Source organism: Populus nigra, chromosome 5 (assembly GCF_951802175.1).
Source record: "Populus nigra chromosome 5, ddPopNigr1.1, whole genome shotgun sequence".
NCBI classification, from domain to species: domain Eukaryota; kingdom Viridiplantae; phylum Streptophyta; class Magnoliopsida; order Malpighiales; family Salicaceae; genus Populus; species Populus nigra.
The window spans coordinates 1,909,456-1,928,277 of NC_084856.1; the positions used below are offsets into that span (position 1 = coordinate 1,909,456).

General features: G+C 33.0%; 2 protein-coding genes across 3 annotated transcripts; both read right to left on the reverse strand.

Moving 5' to 3' along the window:
• Positions 1 to 4,797: 4,797 nt before the first annotated feature.
• LOC133695084 (mitogen-activated protein kinase homolog NTF3) lies at positions 4,798 to 8,357 on the reverse strand. Its single transcript, XM_062116882.1, has 3 exons — positions 7,866 to 8,357; positions 7,061 to 7,486; positions 4,798 to 5,945 (listed from the first exon to the last, which is right to left on the reverse strand). Exons 2-3 carry the CDS (start codon positions 7,481 to 7,483, stop codon positions 5,235 to 5,237), a joined length of 1,134 nt encoding a protein of 377 aa, XP_061972866.1. The 5' UTR covers positions 7,484 to 7,486; positions 7,866 to 8,357; the 3' UTR covers positions 4,798 to 5,234.
• A 4,873-nt stretch (positions 8,358 to 13,230) lies between these two features.
• On the reverse strand, positions 13,231 to 16,894 carry LOC133693474 (ribosome biogenesis regulatory protein homolog). Of its 2 annotated transcripts, none has more exons than XM_062114693.1 (9): positions 16,850 to 16,894; positions 16,576 to 16,678; positions 16,197 to 16,347; positions 15,712 to 15,763; positions 15,385 to 15,513; positions 15,097 to 15,214; positions 14,179 to 14,362; positions 13,970 to 14,083; positions 13,231 to 13,604 (listed from the first exon to the last, which is right to left on the reverse strand). In XM_062114693.1, exons 2-9 carry the CDS (start codon positions 16,662 to 16,664, stop codon positions 13,389 to 13,391), a joined length of 1,053 nt encoding a protein of 350 aa, XP_061970677.1. In that variant the 5' UTR covers positions 16,665 to 16,678; positions 16,850 to 16,894; the 3' UTR covers positions 13,231 to 13,388. The 2 variants fall into 2 exon arrangements, with proteins under 2 accessions (XP_061970677.1, XP_061970678.1); XM_062114694.1 differs by having other exon boundaries at positions 16,790 to 16,894.
• Between the last annotated feature and the right edge of the window lie 1,928 nt (positions 16,895 to 18,822).

The following is an 18,822-nucleotide window of genomic DNA, read 5'->3' on the forward strand; positions in this document are numbered from 1 at the left end:
ATCAACAGCGAGTTTCGTGGTTTAAAAGCCAAAAAAAAGGGCAGCCTGAGATGCCAACATGCCATGCATTCTACGTGCGTAAAATAACGCGCTGCTTTTGCTTTTAGTTTTCCTCCATTTTGATTCAAAGAACGCTGCTGCGGCTGGGGGCAGGAGATATAGAGCATGCCAAATATTTATGATGGTCGGTCTGGTAGGGTCAGCCGTCAGACCAGTGAGAATTTATTTTTTGTATCCATGAAGCAATGATTTTCCTTTGCCAGCCTTTACTTTTCCTACTTCTTTTTGAACTTTCCATTTCTCTTATTTCTCTGATCATTTGTTCATCGTTTCGACTTGAGTGGAAACAATATCTTTTGGTTTTTAAAATAGTTATCTTTTTAAAAAAAAATTTAAAAATATTTCCTTTCTGTTCATCTTAAAAAATAATATAAAAAATCAATTTAATATTTTTTTAAGATAAAATTACTTTTCAAAAACATTTAAAATAAAATGGTGTTTAATTACTGCAACAAAATTGTTGATATTTATTTCATCAAATTAAGTAACAAAATTAAGAAAGAAGCTAGGCCAAGCATTTGTGATTTGTGCATCATGCAACTTTGTAAATCATTAATTACTCGTGATCTATTCCTTAATTCCTGTCATCAAATTAATATCTTGCACACCCACAGGTCTGCTTTAGCTTAGCCCTTAGAGTGCATGGTAAAAGCACCCATCAGTCTTCACCTTTATCCTCTTTAAGGCTTTCAAAACTTCAAAAATAGCATCATCTTAAAAGCAGATCGTGTTCCTTTCCTCCCTACTTGTGTTTTTGGCTTCCCTACCAGCTTTCGTAGTTGTAGATTGAAAAAAATAAATTTAAATTAAGGAATTATAAATTGCAATTTTTTTAAACTCAGTTTTTTTTTATCATAATTAAAAATGAAAAAAAAACAGATTCAAATAATAAAAATCAAATAATTTTTAAAGTTACAATCAGCTTAAAAGTATCTCCATCTAAACCGCATCAATATACTAAACATATCATTAAAACAATTTCTCGTGCATGGAGCAACAGTGTTAAAGTGGCCATCGCAAGATTAGGGGAAGATATTAGAGTTGGGGCGCAGCACCACACCATAGCTATGACTAGCTACAGTTCATCAGTCTCAGATTTGCATTAGGTAAATGCTCTTGTCCTGATCGAGATTTATCATCCTGTGGGGAATCTCCATTCTCGCTCTCCACTTTCGTATCAACGAGAGAAAGCTGTCGCATCACCTATATTAATTCCTCGTAAAATTAACCTTGGCTTTGAAGGCATCGTCAATGGTAGGAAGACCAGAAGCAGCAAAATTTAATTGATACAACTTCTATTTATTTCCTTCATTGCTTGTATACGTACGAATATATATATATATATATATATATATATATAATACGTTTTTGTCAGAAAAGCTCTTGGTCAGCATAATTTAAATAATTAGGATGATATATTCTCCATACATGGATGTATCATAATCAAACTAGCTAGCCAAGCATCTAGCTAGGGTGCTAATAATTTTTATAAGGAAGAGAGATGCGAGTATTTATACAGGCTACATTATTGCTTGATATATACAATAAACTTAATTAGTCTTGCCTCCCATACTCTAAACTTTCATGAAAAAAAAAATCCCTCACTAATCAATCCGTTGAAAAAAACCTATCAAGGTTAAATAAAACTTTGCACATTGCCTTGGAATTTGGAATTAAGGCAGAATTACCATTAATTAACTCAATCAAGAGAATGGGAGGTTTGATTAGCCAGAAGTTTCCTTAATAAGCTGATTCGATATGCGAAGTTAAATTAAATGCGAAGTGCTCCAGACAACTAACAGTCTAAAAGCAAGAAGATGGTAGTTTTGTCTTCTGTAATTGTAAACAAGGAAATATTAATTGGTCTCTCTAATAACTGATACACCAACCAACAAGGCCCCGACCAAAGCCAGATTTTATAATGCTACTTTAAAGTTTTTTTTCCTTGAAAAAGTTGGTCAAATGTTTCAATTAATTTTTTTTACAGAACATGAACAAGAGGAAATTAAAGGGAATCTATAATTAATTTATTTCTAAATTTACTTTAAAACTCTAACCCTGGTGTGAAAGGAACGTACATCGATCAGTATATTAAAAGCTTGAAATACAATTTATCAAAGAAAATATAATGACTTTTCCAAATTCTTTCTGGTTGGTTAGTTTATTGAAGATCATGATTTGATTCCAATTTGTACTCTCCTGTGCTCACCAAGAAAGTTAGATTTCAATATTTTAATTAAGAATCACATTCCAAGTGTGTGAAAACTAGTTTTCTGGTTCCGTCTAGCTGCTGAAAGTGTCTAAAAGCATATGAACAGTTGAGTGGAAGACGAAGAAAATAATTCAACGATGACTCAAGATGCATGCATTTTCCATTAATTGTACATGCAATATGTCAATCAAAGTAACGGAGAACCCTAAAAGCTTTGCCGAAGCTAGTCCAAAACTGGCTGCTCGATGTCGAAAATCATGTCTAATTGTCTACTGTTAAATTACTTATATGCATACACGGTAGTAGAAAGGCTTTAGAAGCTGACAAAAGACTCCAGCCATCTTGAACCACTATACATAAAAGCATTGTTTTTCAGTGAGAGCCAAGAAGCTTCTCATGGTGCCAGCCAAATCTCTCTCGATTATCTACCATTCTTAATTAATGGGGTATCAAAACGTGATCTCTTTGGGAATTCAAATATTGTCACAGTATGTCTCGACACAGAATAGGTCAAACACTACGTGCCGCGTTCCTTTTCTTTTCCATTCAATTGGTGGTACCCCTTCTGCGCCACTCGAATCAAAACTCAGTTAGTCCTCACTGATTTTATTACCCAGTTCTCTTTGATCTGTTAGGGCTCTGCTCTCAATATTCTAATAGTACCAAAAAAATAAATTATATTGCCTAGCTTGTGTGAAAATCTCCTTTGAAATAGTCTAGTTAACCATTTATGTCAAATAACAATCTAAACATAAAAATTTATACGATTACATAAAATCTTAAAATATTTCTATTATTTTTAAACATGTTGTTTTAAGTGAAAATTTTTATATAAAAATTTGTGAGATTCAAACTCATTAACATTTAATCAATAAATCTTTGATTAAAATATCAAAAAAACATTTTAACTCAAAACTTTAAGTTGTTAAATGAGATATTAAGATATTATTTATATTATTGATCTTTAGTACATTTCCTTACCTTATCCAGTAATTAATGATTAACAAGAAGAAAAAAAATCTAATATATAAATCACGAACAAACATATAAAATAAATGACCATAGATGGGATTGAAACAGATGCCATTGTTTCTATTTGTGATTTATTCGTTGGAAAGTTTTGTTATATCTAGCATGCATCGCTCTTACCTTGTACATACAAATGCATACACACACAGATGAGGTAACTTCTGTATAACATGTGAGCATTTTGATTAATTCAGACTTTCATCACCTAATTCATTCAGAAATTGTCATGGTATGTTTCTTCGACAAGATTTAAAGAACCATACAATAGAATTGCGAGTATACTGCAGAAGGTCACATAGCACAGGCACAGCAAACTAGCACAGGCACACAGGCACAGCAAACTTACACGATTCTAGTATGTTAGATATTATTTACATAAACTATCAGCAAGGTGGTACAATAATCAATATATATATATATATATATATATATATGATCTCTCTAGCACGCGTGAACTGATCAACAGATGCATGATTGCCTAGTTACTGTACTGATCAGCAGCTTTAAGTGGTCGACAAAGGTGACCCCTCACAAAAAAATGTTTGGTGGTTGGTTGAAACTTGAAAGGTGCCTAGCTGGATAATCTGACACGTTGCAAAACCAGTGCAGCTGCCAAGCAGATGAACAGTGCCGGCGATGCCCTTGAAAGGCATTATAATGAAACTTGGTTTTCTATTTGTATGTATTAGGCGTTCCTGAAAGCACACTTATTAAGCCCAGCCTGACCCGGGACCTGCCACCCTGTCCCCGTTCCTGGCCCGAGCATGGTGTTCAAGAGAAGTTAATTCGGAAGCAATTAACTCGAATCTGATTAACCCGTAAAACTTTTAATTCAAACCTTGAGCCGAGTAACTAATTAAAGGGTAGCACCAGGTTTCATTACTATGCTTGAAAATACAAATCATCAGGGATATCATTCTTGTAGGCAGCCAAGCCTTAATTTTCTCCAATGTACTGAATTTATCTACCCGGATCAATAGAGCACCAATTTGCTCTCAAAACTTAAAAACAGAAGATCAATCAATTTATCGCGCTCTACATGACGAAGGCGTTCTATTGCATGTGTTTATGCCATGTACAAAAGATCGTAATAGCCCAATGGCAGTAGGAGTACAGGGGCTTAACTTCTCCGAAAGATCAAGCCTGAAAACTTGAACCTTTGAGGCCTCGACCCAGTGGAGAGGAAGAAAAGGTCCGATTCCTACCAGCCCGGTTCACAACAAAAGGCCAAAAAATAGGCTCAGGCCATGCGACTTATATTGTCCAACTAACAAAAGTCACGGGCCTGAAACAAGGTTCAAGCAACCTCCTGCTATAATCACATTTTCGAGCACTCCTCTTCTTCGGCAGTATATTTTATCTGGTTCAGTGATGATAAAAATGGAACTCAAACTGGATACCTCACCTGGAAGAGAGCACCAACTAATGGGCTTATAGTTCTAGCCAAATGACCCAGAAAAAAGGTACAAAAAGGAAATATGCAGACAGGAGAAATATAGGTTAAGAGGTGCTATAACTTACCACCTTATTACCAGTACATGTTTGCTCATTACATGGATAAAAAGCAAGGTAGAACTAGAAGCTCACTGCCTGGCACCCATTAGGGAGATTTTTTCCTCATGAAACTAGGTCATAATTATAGTCTCGGCACACATCTTCAGTCACTACATTTACAAAGGAAGTTTTCCCAGAAACGTACAAAAACACACCTATATACAAACCGAAAGGGCCACCTAATTTTCAGAGCTCAAGCTCATAAACACACTCTTAAAACAAAAATTAGTCATATCATGCACAGCCAGCGTAGCTGGCTGGTGCATGCTTCTTTAAGCTTATTGAAACAGGGGAAATACAGCATGAACAAAAGAACTAGTAACACCAACCAAAACTTCATTGGTTTAAGCAAAATAGCAACCCTCTTAGGCCAGCAGAATTAACAGACGAGATTAGGAGCACACACCTCACCATTGGCCGCTGCAGCCTCAGGATGGTAAAGAAGCATCTCCTTCCACATCATCTCTCGTATCATTTCTTCCCCCAATTCCTCATCTATGTCAAGATCAATTGGGACCTGAGCTGGAGGGTTGCAGCTGGGATCATATAGTGGAGACATGTAAGGGTGTTCCAGTGCTCCAGTGACAGTGATCCTCTTTGATGGGTCAAAAATAAGCATTTTTTGTAGCAGATCAATTGCCAAAGGATGTGCATTAGGATAAAGGTGGGAAAAGGGAGTCCCGGGTGAATAAGGAAGTGACTTGATATATTTCTTTGCCTTCATGTTATCAATAAATTCAAGATCCTCCTCACTTTGACTTCCAAGGATGTTGATGATAAGTTTAAGCTGATTGAGACATTCTGTGCCGGGGAAGATAGGCTTCCGACCTAGAAGCTCTGCAAAGATGCATCCTACAGACCAGACATCAATTGATGTCCCATAATTATCACAGCATAGAAGGAGCTCTGGAGCTCGATACCAACGAGTGACAACATACTCAGTCATGAACTGGTTGTTGCCATTGCTAGTGCGCGCCAGCCCAAAATCACAGATTTTTAGGTCACAGTTCGCATTGATGAGAAGGTTTCCAGGCTTCAAGTCACGATGGAGAATATTTGCTGAGTGAAGATATTTCAGACCACGAAGCAACTGCATGAAGAAGTAAGAATCGTAAGGACTCTTAGACCTAGAAAACATATCATTTGGATGCCACAAAATGTGTCACCATGCAATGGAAATGGAAAGCCTAAAGAACAGGTAAATATTTAAATGGTGAAAAAATAATAATACAAAAGGATGGCGATCCAAGTCAAAAGTAGAAAAAAAATTCAAAGGACTAATGGTATTGTTCAAATATTCCACATTTTTACAGCATGAAACCAAGTTCCCAGGACTCTATTGCCAGATATCTCGCTGCAGGAACAGGGCTAACTACACAAGCAGTTTATCATAATACCACGAGAAAAATGAAACGATTTTGTGGGACCTCCTAAGATCATGAATGTTGGAACCTAAGCACTAAAAACATAAGCCTCCTGAAAAGAATGCTCAATGTAAAAGATTAAAGTACTGTCCAAAAAAATCTGAAGATTGGTATCCTAAAAATTGAAATTGGCGCTATGAAGATCTTTCAAATCTTCGTTCAAGTGAAATGGAAGATCAGATAAACTGATTCCAATCTCAAACCAGCAACTTGCATTAAGAAATACTTAAGGGTAACAAAAAAAAAAGAGCATGTAGAACATCTACTCAGGAAATGTTAAGAATTATGCTAGTACAATTCTATATCAGTATCATACCCCAGTTGCGACAAGTGAACCCTACATCTAAACACTGAGTTAATCATTACCTCATAAGCTAAATCATAAACTAGACAGGACAATTATGATGCTGAAAGGTATGCTATTAGTACAAGAACAACACACATCAAAGCATACTAACACATTTCCCAGTTGTAAAATGCAAAGCTTACATCTGACCGGGGATAATTGCTACTAGCCAAAGCCAAGTAATAATAGATTGAGAGGCCATAAAAGAAAAATCTGGAAACTCTACATTTGCTGCAGCTCTTAAATAATTGCATGAAAGTTTTACCCAAATCCAAGCAAGCTCAAGCAATTTACAAAACATTTCAATATCTGGTTACCGCAAAAACTACCAATAATAAAGACTGTCTTGCACAGATTAACCCTTTTCTTTCAAACTCTCTACCAAAACAAGTCTAAAAGAAGAACGTGCTCCAGTACTGGACAGCACGTATATACCTGAAATAGGAAATATTGGCAGTGATCATTAGAAAGTGCTTGAGAAGACTTGATAATTTGATGCAGATCCGTATCCATGAGTTCATAAACCAGATAAACATCATTAAAGCTTCTTCTCTGGGTAGGCATCATCACATCTTTCAAAGCAATCACATTTTCATGTCGAAGATGCCGAAGAAGCTTCAGTTCCCTTAAAGTTCTCAGCGCATCAACACGGTTTTCGAAAGCATTGTGTATCTTTTTAATCGCAACTTTCTCATTAGTTTCTCTATTCACAGAAGAGCACACAATACCATAAGCCCCTCGACCTATAGGCTTGATCGGCACATATTTCGTGTCAATCTCAAACAAAGTTTGCCACATGGAATAGTAATGCTTCCCCTGAATCCGAACCCCATTTGGAGGCTCAACTGGAGCTGCCATTCCCTGCAACATTCATTCAATTCAAACAGAGTCGCTTAGAAAAACCAAAAACATTCTCAACTACTTAAATTCCTTCAAATGCCAATAATGACCCATTATATTTTAATCCAACTTGTGAGTATTTAGGCTGTCTTCATCAAAAATCAAGGCCACTTGGCATAGCCACAATATCACGTAAAGATCGATTACAAAGCTAAGCATTCAACGCACCAAAAATTAACTCAACTTTTTATCATTTCGGTCCAAAAGCACCTGCAAAGAAAGATGGGTTTCTAACTTTCTAACTAGAAACGTAAACGCAATGTAGCCATTAAATTCTAACTAGCAATTATTCAAAAGTTACAAAAAGGGAACATTTCCAAAAATGAAAAAAAGAACTGACCTTTTTTCGTTTTATGTGATTTCCTTATCCAAAAAAACAAACTTTCTTCACAATTCGCTAAGCCACATCAGAGCTCATGTTAAAATCTCAAAGCTAGAATTCCCTCTCAAGAACATGCAAAACAGCAATCAATTCCTGCAAGAAACCAAAGCCATTTTCTTTCGAAATTGACCCTCAAAACATCACAAAAAATCCTCCCATTTCGACAACTTCCAGCTCCAACACCAGTCAATTTGGCGCCATAATCTGCAAGGATGTGGATCCTTGCAAGGTTGGCTCAAGCTTTGAGTGTTGGATCTCGGGTAGGCGTGAGTGATTTTGTCAACAACGATGAAAAGATTTTTTGCGGGGCATCAAGATTCGTTATCTTGTAGAGATCATAATCAGACAGGCTTAGTAAAGAGAAAGGAAAAGACAATAATTGTAAGAGATTTTAAAATGTGAAAAATGTCAGGCTACTAGGATGTCTTTTTTTATTTATTTATTTATTTCGGTCTACTCGGTTTCTTTCTTACTTTGTAACGGACTGGTACGGATATTTTTATTTGTTTATTGTTTATGGCGGTGAGACTCCCTCGAATAAGGGAGATGAAGATGCGACGTCGTTGCACCTTGGCAGATATTTTTTCTTACACGAACCTCGAATAAGGCCCTGGAACTATACAAATATTTACAATTTTATCCTGAAACAATTTTTGTGTATTATTTTATTTCTTGAGCAATGAGTTTCAGAATTCTGAATTAAGTTTTTCGGTTCTTATTTGATTATGAATTCCATTCAAATTGAATTTAAAAAAAAACGAAAAACATCGTTTTGTAAGAACTTGTTTTTTTTTATTATTATTGTAGAATTATAACGGAAGTATCAATGAGGTATGCAGATAAAACTAAAATAAAAAAATTGCCTAGGAACAAAATATCTAGAGATATACTATCTTTTTTATTGGCTCTTTGTTGTGGGTTGATATATTGTTTTTTTAATGTTTTTTATTATAAAAAATCATAATTATAAATTAGAAAATTTATTCATGCATTTAATTAAATAAATCAAAAATTATTTATACCAATAAATATAACAAAAAAAATTTAGCGCCATGTATCTATTTGACTTGCCTCATCATGGGTCATATAACACTTTTTTCTAAAGCAAGAAATAAATGTGTAGATGTTGATGACATATTTTTTAACATTAAGTTAAAATATAATTGTAAATTAAAAAGTTAATGCTTAAATGTCATAAAATAAAACAGTAATCATATATGTTAATAAAAATATATAAAATCACGAGTTTATTTTTAACGTAGTAAAAAAATAAAATAATTTATGAGTGCATTTCACTATATTGTGATTTTTTTAATCGAGAAATGTAATGACATTATTTATGCAAAATAAATTTTAAAATGTATGAACTGATAAATAATTGTTATTGACCTTGAAATTCTAAAATAAAAGGATAATAATTCTCATAAAAATAAAAGATAGATAAATATGATATTTAACTCTAACTTTTTCCTTTGATGCACATAATTTTTTAATTTTTTTTTATCTTAGAGGTCATTGTTTATTACCGGTAATAAATAATTTTTATTTTTAATAATAAATTTTATTTGTATAAAATATAAAAAATATAGATGAATTAAAATAATTTTTCAAAACATTAAATAACTATAAAATAATTATAAAAAAACTGCTATTTAAAAAATATTAAAAGACAATTTAAAACAAAAATGAGATAAGAGATATTAATTTTAATAGAAAATAAAAAATTATTTTAAAAATTACTTATTAAAAATTATCAATTAGAAAAACAAAAATATAAAATAAAAATAAAAAGAGGTCAAGCACTATTATACCTGACAATCTAGGTTTGTGTGTTTAGCCCACGACTGCAACCCTGCAAGTATAGAGTGTTGTCCACTCCATTAACAAAGGAAAAAAAAAATAAGGGTTCATGTGAGGGAGCTAGTGATAAATATTGCAAGTGTTAATAATAAGAAATAATAATTTAAAAAAAATTAAGGAAAAAAAAGGAAATTTTTATTTTAAAAAATTACAAATGAATGAAGAAAATAAAAAAAAGGATGATGATAATAAGCTATGTATAAAGTTATAAATAAGCCAAATATAAAGGGAAAAAATTAGAAATTAGAAATTTGTCTTTGCTATAGTAAAAATGTAGAAAATTATAATTTCACCATCCTTATAGTATCCGCTATAGTAAATAATTGAAGAAATTTACAAAATTACCATTTTTACCGTGTTTTACCGTTTTCTTTTGGTTATAATCTGAAGCTACTATAATCTGAAGCTTGTCTTCGATCTTATTGTGTTGTTAGTAAGATAATATGGCCTTGGGAACTCGGAGGGTTTGGAGCATTTCTTGAGTAGGTTAGGTTGTGATTAATAATGTGGTGTAATATATTTTTGTAAAAGTGTTTTTTATTTGAAGATAAATTGATATAATATTTTTAAAATTTTTCAATATTAATATATAAAAAAACACTTAAAAATATTAATTTAATATTTTTTTAGTAATTTTTTTTTAAAAAAACACCGATTAAATCATAAAAAAACAAACACATCCTCGTAAGTTTACAATATTAAAAACGTAAATGTTGGATTTCTGATAAAATTATTTGATTTGATTGAAAAATAGCATAAGAAAATTATAAAAGTTAAATCTAATTGCTGGTTTTTTTGCAAAACTCTCTTTTATTATTATTATTTTTAACCCAGAGTTCAAGTAGATCATTTCTATCGGATTAATGTATTCATAAAAAAACTCTGGCATGCTTCCCTTTGTTTGGACTAGATAATTGTTTGTGCTGTGTTGTGAGAGGGAGGTTAAATTTTTATTAAATATAATATTTGTTTTTGGTATTATTAACATGTTTTTATTAAAAAAAATTTACATGAAGGTTAATTCAATATGACATAGTTGATTTTACAGGTTAAAAAACAACTTGAATGACTAGTAAAAATATAATTTGACTTAAAAAAAGATCAAGAGGATATATTTTTTAAAATATTGAGACAAAAACATATTTAATCTACTTGGATTGACTTTGATTAATTTAGTTTATCCTGCCAAATCTTTAACACCTGTAACGAGAACATGATAGCTCTATAAAAAACAAATTAAAAAAATATATTAAGCTCAATTCTCAATTAACTCAATATTGATTATTGAATGATGAAATTAAAAATAAATTTCAATTAGAAAAATGAGTCGAATAAACTCGGATTAATCCATCAAGCCCTAGTCATAAAACCATGATACCAGCATATAAAAAAAATTAAAGAAAATTATAAAAGTTTAATTCTTAATCAATTTAGTGTTAAAGGATAATATTGAAAAAAAAATAATTAAAAAAAAACACAAAAAACCATTCAAGTTAATAGACCAAACTCGTGCACCGAGTCACGAGGTTAGAATAACTTTATAGAAAGAAAGATATAATAAATTATCAAGCTTAATTCCTAATCAACCCAATATTGAAGGATAATATTGAAAAAGACCAAACAAACCCGAGACAACAAAGCTAACACATAACCCAAGTCATGAGACTGTGATAAACTCATAGAAAAAAAAATAAAGCACAATCCCTAATTAACCCAATGTTAAAAGATTAAAAAATATATATCGAGTCAACCTGAATTAACTTGCCAAACCCTAATCATGAAACTGGGATAACTCCATAAAAATAATAAAAAATCATGAAATCAAATTGTCAAACAACATAACATTAAAGAATAAAATTGAAAAAAAAAATATTCAATTAAAAAAAAACCGAGTCTGGCTAACCCGCAAAACTCGCTATCGGGTCATAAGATCGTGATAACCCCATAAAAACAAATAAAAAATATAAAACTAAATTTTCAATCAACATAATATTAAAAAATAAAATTTTAAAAAATTAAGTTAAGTAAGGTGAACTTGTGATCAAACTTACATCATAAAACTATGAAAATTTTATAAAAAATAAATTAAAATAAATTCTAAAATTTAATACTCATTAGACTCAACATTAAAATATAAAATTATATATAAATTTTTTTTAATAAACTAACCTTGAGGATCTAGTTGCAGGAGGGCTTGGCATTTCACTGTCATAGCTACACCAAGTCCTTTTAATATATGTTAATTAATAAGAGCTGTTTGTTCATGTAACATGGAGATCGAGTAACGATTAGCAAACACGCTTGCCATTAAGCCAAACTCCGAATGCCATGTCGCGTGATCAGTGACGAATTCTAAGTTATAATTTTATTTTTAATGTCGAGAGCAAATTTATTTAATCAGGTCGCTTTATGCAAATAAAAAAATATAAATTATGATAAGTATAACTCAACTGATTAGATTTTAGATTTATTTATTAAACCTTAAAGTTTAATAAATAAAAATATAAATTATAATGAGTATAATTCAACTAATTAGATTTTAGATTTATTCATTAAAAATTACTAATTCGAGTCTTATAAATCTCAAGGTCATTAAAGGCTTATATAATTGTTAATTTTAGGATTTGTGGGATTAATCAAAATATACATAAGTTAACTCGAACATTCATATTAATAAAAAAAAATATTTGTATATCGATGCTTAATTTTTAAGAATAAACTTTATATGTTACGAGGCAAAATCACTTAAATTATTCGACAAGTCAATATATGGGATGGAAGAAAACAATTGTTTTAAATCAAACACTTCTATAAAAACAAATACCTCGTTATATTCCAGGACCTGACAGGTAACTCTATTCATTTTCATGTCTCCCAACCAAATTATATTTTTGTATTTTAAAAATATATTTTTTTAAAAATTAATTTTATTTTTATATTTTATTTTTAAATTAATTTTTATATTTTTTTCAATTGTATTGATATGCTGATGTTAAAAATAAATTTTTAAAAAATAAAAAAATTATTATTTTAATATATATATTTTTTTAAAAATACTTTAATAAATAACTATTATTACAACAATACCAATCAAACTCGGTGAAGAACCTTGACTGCATGCGATCACCCAAGTTACTTTCTTCTACCTAATACTTTCAGAAATTCTCCTTGGCATCACAAAATATCATTTCCCAAGATAGATAAGAATTTTCTTCATGTTATTTTTTGTCTATTTGCGTGATAAACTCTTCTAGATTAGTAGTTCTGTTTGTAATATTTAACTTCATTTGAATGAACTATTACTGTTGCTGACCAAAGAAAAAGGCCGCCTCCAGAGCTATCAGCTAACATTCCGAGGAGAATACCAGGAGGGGGATCGTACCAGATTCCGAGAGAATCGTGCAAAGGGTACCAATCTAACATGGAAAAACTAGTATGGATGGAGAAAGAGACGAGACAGGGATAGCAGGACCCATTTAATTAAATAAGTTATAAACTTTGGCTGCAAAAATACAACAAAATTGTATGAAGATTTCTCTCCCCCGTGACTAACAATCTTGGGGTACTGAAAGGGAAACAATATAAAATCAAAATCATCACTTTACTTCATCGTCAATTTCACTATGCCTTTCCTTTCTTCGAAAAACTCCCCTTTCCTTTCTTCGAAAAACTCCCCTTTCCTTTATTTGGAAAGCTCTTTGCCTTCATTGGTTTGTTATTTGGTTTCAATTTGCTTGGCGTTGAAGAAGACTTCCCTTGCTCATTCCTTGTTGAAGAAGGCTTCCCATATTGATTCCTTCGTTTTCTCTCCTTATTGACATTGTACATGGTAACAGCCTATTTCCAGACAGAAAAGTCAAAAAACAAGGAAAATTCTGTTCTACTTGAGAACGCAAACAATGTTAAGAGTGCGTTTAGCATGCCTTCTAATAGTTAATTTAAGTTGTTTTTAACTTTTGGTTCAAAAAATCTACAATCAAGTATGGTTATAAATCCACTTGAATTAAAAAAGAGAGGTTATTTTAGATTCGAGCAGAAAACTGAGTTTAAGTATGATTCACAGTTCCTTGATTCGTAGAAGTATGAAAGTAGAGTAACGTTTTTTCTATGGCAATCTACTAGACGCCAAAAGTATTTTTTTTAGAGGTATTTCATTAATCAACAAAAGCACTCTAATTAATCACCCAATGACTTGAGCATACCTTATCCACATTAAGAATCTCATGTGAATTCGATGAGATTAGTTTGCTTAGAACTCTATCAGTTTGTTCCTTTTCTTGACTGCCAATCCCCGAACCTTCTACAACTGGTAGGAACTGTACAAGAACAAAGGAGCTAAAATCATGGGAACACACAGTAAAAATGAAGAAATAATTGAATCAAAATTCACAGACACGGGGTAGGTTCAAACCTTGCGATGTTTTCCTTGATTTTTTACGGGCTTTTCTCCTCGCAACTTCTTGTCAAACTTTCCACCACTGGCAGTTGCAGTAGAAGCTAGTCCAGCTACATTTCCTAGCTCGTCTTTGGTAAATTTCTTTTTTGCAGCCTGGGTTCCAGTTATAGGCAAGGCTGTGGCAGCTAGCTGAACATGGCTGCAGCAAAAGTTGTTCTTAGCTAGTGTTATGTACTGAAATATATCAAGGTGTTGCACCAAAAAGTCTCAAATTTGTCTGAAGTTCTTTATTTTCTTTTTGGTTACGCAAGAAATGATACACAGGAACGGGAAAGCGTATTCCAAATCAAGAAAAAGAGGGAGTCAGAATAGAAGACCATCAATCCTTCTTTATTATAGAACATGCCCTCAGCAAGCATATAAGGCAAAAATGTAAATGACAAGATTAATACAATGCAAAACAGGAAAGGTAAACAAGACAAGGTGGTCTGGGTTACCAATTAAGTTTTATTTGTAATGTTATGCATGCTTGGGTTTAGAACACTTCTATGAGCTAAGTAGCATACTAAAACCGACTGTCACACACAAGCTGAGTACATGTATTGAAAGGTTTGTACCCCAACACCCCTCAAACCCATATGCTGTTTTTGTTGCTGCTAGGTCAAAGTATTAAAAGCATGCCTAGGGGATCCATTTAACATCGATAATGTGAAGTGATCATTAAGATCTAAGAGAAACCCATCTCAAAAGCAAAGGGAATTGCAAGGTTGAAATCAAATATAACATAATATGAATATTGCATGCATCTGTTAAGCAAAGGCAGTAGGGATTTTTTGACAGACCAAAGTTGATGCTTTTGTCAATATTAAGTTGGGGACAGTGAAAAAAAATTAAACATTGAAGATAGGCAAAAATGTTAGTCAAAGGCAAAACCTAGGCAAAGCACCAGCTTTGGCGGCAGTTTTCAAGTTTTGCAACTGATTCTTCTGGTTTTTTTGAACCCTTTCCTTCTTCTCTGCTACTCTCTTGGCAAAAGGATCCACTCCTGGCTCTGCAACAAGCATCAACAATTACATAGATTAGATGCCTCTTATACTCTACCAACTGAACCTAATATACCAAGTTGGTTATCTATGATTTCAAATCCAGTTGGAATAAATTAAAATAAATTTAAAAATAAAAGTTTTTCTTATAAGACAGAAAATTCTTTAGAACTATTACCATCGGTCATCTTGGCCTCAATTATGGGAACATCGGCATCATCATTGACACGATCATATCCATAACGACGTTTCCAAGTACCAGTTTGTTCGTCCCAAACAACCTTGTCTTTTTTGCGATTCCTTATTCCTGAAAAAATATCAACATGACATAACCAAGCACATTGAGTTTTGATCTCAAGAAATCAAGATTCACCAAAAAATATAGATCAACTATAATAATAACCACCCAGATGCCACTAAATTTAATTAGAACTTTGTAACAGCAAGCTGTCCCATAATCTATTTCTCATTTCCCATCTAGGATGCAGATAGTAAGAAAGATAACCTTTTGCTTTGGCAAACTGTTCCCATCTTGTAGGAGGTTTTGGCTTCGGCAGCTGAAAACAAAACATCACATGCAAATAAGTTTCCTGCTAAACATAAAGAATAAGAATTTACAACTACACTTTAAACCCTGAGCTGTTGAGGTAAAAAAAAGCGAAGGTTTTGGTAGGACAGAAAATGAACCTAGATTTTTGTTCTAAAACAAACACGCCAGCAAAAGGGAGGGAAGTGGCTCTCAACATAGAACGAGACACTATGTTTAAGGGTAGTGTCTCTCAACATGGAACAAGACACTGTTTATTTCAGCAAGTAACTCTAAGGATGTCTGGTGGTATAACAACAGGATAACTTATTTGCCTACGGTAGACAGTGAGCATTATAAAATTTCACAGGTGAAAAAGAGAATCCATCAGTTAGATAGTAAAAAAGCAGCAATTATAAAGATAAAGAACAGGCACGGTGTTCAAAATAGAACAAACAGCTTACAGGCTTCTCCCTTGGCAGTTTTGTTGTTGGAGGCGGCAACTTGACAAGAGGACCGTCTATATCTTCAGTTGAAGGCAAGTTGAAAACACCACTGACAATGGCTTGAACTAGCTCAGTGCCATTACTTAGACATTCTGCAACTAACTCCTCCCTAAGTAGATTGAAAAGGCACCCAGATAAAAACAATCAAAATACAGTCTCCTAAGAACAAAATATAAACCAATAAAAGCTGGGCAATCGCTAAACTACACAAAAAACTTAAAACTTGACCGCCGAAAGTAAATTCAAATACAAGTTTCTAGTGAGAACCATAACAAGTACCACAAGCATATACATGAAAATATAAAACAATAAATTGGTTAAAAAAAAGACCACAGACCTAGAAGAAGGAATAGAGGTAAAGTGGTGAAAGGGGTCAAAAGCCATAAGATTTCCAAGGTCAACCTGGTACTCATTTTGTGTATCCATCTCTGTTCAATACCCTAGAATGGAACAATAACAGGTCAGCACTTTTTTATGCATAAAGAGATAGAAAAAACGAGAAACCATGTAAGAAATATTAACACGAGGTACTGGAAAAGAGAAATACATACGCAGCAGTAGAAAGAGTTGGTGTAGTTATACAGAGAAGCCGCGAAGAGGAGGAGACTAACCTGAGAAATACAGAGCCGCCGTTGGTGTGTTAAAAGAGAGCAGCAGAGAGCAGCAGAGAGACTTTGCGATGCTCTTAAGCTTAACCTGCTTTTTTCCTTCCCTCGTTTCTATCTTTGTTTTTTTTTTTTTCTGGGCTTTTCTTAAAAGGCAGTCAAGTTAAATTAAAAACGCCCAAGATACTTTTTTTGGGCTCGATTCTAGGAATCAGCCTAATTCCAGAATAGCCCAAGACGTCTTACTTGGGCTTGACTCGAACATACGATGTTTTCTCGGAGAGGAAATTCTGTCCCCCTTGGCCCAAACCCAGGTATCAAACTTTATGATCGAAAGTTTTTAAGGGACCGGACCATGCTATACCGTGGTGATTTTCACAAGTTTTGACGGCTGATATTCTCTAACTTGCTATTAAATTCATCTTTCCAATCCGATCAAAAAGATTATTGAGAATCTAATATTTTTCTGTGGTCTTGCCATTTTTGGAGAGGGCTGCACTATCTTTTTAAGCAAGCTAAACATGCTCTATTTCTTTTGATTTACGGTCTATTTATTTGTGGGATAATCGCGTGGATGGTTGTACAAATAAATATACACTTATTATTTGGTGGATTAGTTTGTGAAACGATGAATATCGAGTTAGATTCGTGTCCATGAGTTAGTTTTTTTCCGGCGACCTTACTATAGCTAAAGAGTCTCGAAGTAGTCCTTTTAACGCGGCGGCGCTAGCTAATAGTATTGTTGCCGTGGTTAACAAATAGATACTATTGGAAGCTTCTTAATTTTGATGGTTTCGATTAAAGTTTAGAAGAATGGCTTGTCCTAGATAGTGGTGGTGGAATGTCGGCACCACATACTAGTTGAACATGCCATTACAGTAGCAATTGCTTGGAGAGATTTTGATTGGAACTCTCTCTATTCTCTGTATACATTGTCTCGGGTTTACAAGTTCTCGGTAGGGCATATATGCCTCTATAATTAAGGTGGGTTTGACAAGAACTTGATTCTCCTTGTTTTTTATCCCAAGTCAAAAAAAAATGTGCATAGATGATAGTTGGGCGGCTTAATGTTTATGGGGTTATGCTTGGGACAGGAGAAAAAAAATTGCTCTCAACAAAGTAGATTCTAAAAGGCTATCTTAAGAGATAATTGTATATGATAACATGGAAATATTCCACTTTTCGTAACTGAAAGATAGCCAAGAAAAGCTTTTAATATCAAATATTTACGTCAGTTCTTGGATTTTCATTGATGTGAGATATTTATGAAATTAACACTTGCTTTAGGAACTTGATTCTAGTTCCATTGCTTTATCTGTCAAAGCCCTTTTCCTTTTTCTGAATAATAAAGTTTTCAAGTGATTTATTTTGACTGCTAGTAGACATAAATGCATGTATATGTGTGTGTGCATGGAGAGCGTGAATCATGTTTAATCATTTCAATCAACTAAAGGTTAGTTGAAACTGAAGATCAAGTAAAGCTAATTTGATCCCTGTAGTACCGTAAAGCAGTATGCTTTCAATATTTAATTATCCATAAAGATGTAGTTTATAAAGGACAAGTCCAAATCAATATAACCATGTGTTTATTCTCGAGTATGCTTAATAAGGTTAATCTTAAAAAAGAAGTATGCTTAATAAGGTACATGAATTATTTCGGGAACATTTTGGCAACACATCATCCCTGCCTTTGTTGAGATGACTAAAGCTCACACCTGCTGTGGAGCTGTCAAGCTCTTAGATTTACAGAGATATGGAAAGAAGAAAAGAAGAAAAGAGGCCCCCCTCCCCCTCCAAAAATAAAAGCAAAAACAATAGGCTACTTGATGCTTGTTTGGAAACGTAGCTACAACTGCGATTGCATCAGTACTGTTTTCAAACCAAAAATATCATAATAAATATTCATGTCTACAGTAACACTTTTTCGTAAATAATTAATATTTTTCATTTTCAAGGAAAAGAATTCATAGTAATCAAGA

Bases quoted from the DNA above. Each gene is read 5' to 3' on its own strand.
- LOC133693474 (XM_062114693.1), bottom strand. From the start codon at position 16,664: ATGGATACACAAAATGAGTACCAGGTTGACCTTGGAAATCTTATGGCT. The intron at 14,363-15,096 runs GTTTTGCCTTTG...CTTTTGCTGCAG, and splicing joins AAAGCTGGTGCTTTGCCTAG to CCATGTTCAGCTAGCTGCCA. The intron at 13,605-13,969 runs GTATGCTCAAGT...GTCTGGAAATAG, and splicing joins AGATTCTTAATGTGGATAAG to GCTGTTACCATGTACAATGT.
- LOC133695084 (XM_062116882.1), bottom strand. From the start codon at position 7,483: ATGGCAGCTCCAGTTGAGCCTCCAAATGGGGTTCGGATTCAGGGGAAG. The intron at 5,946-7,060 runs GTATATACGTGC...TTCTTCATGCAG, and splicing joins GCCAATATTTCCTATTTCAG to TTGCTTCGTGGTCTGAAATA.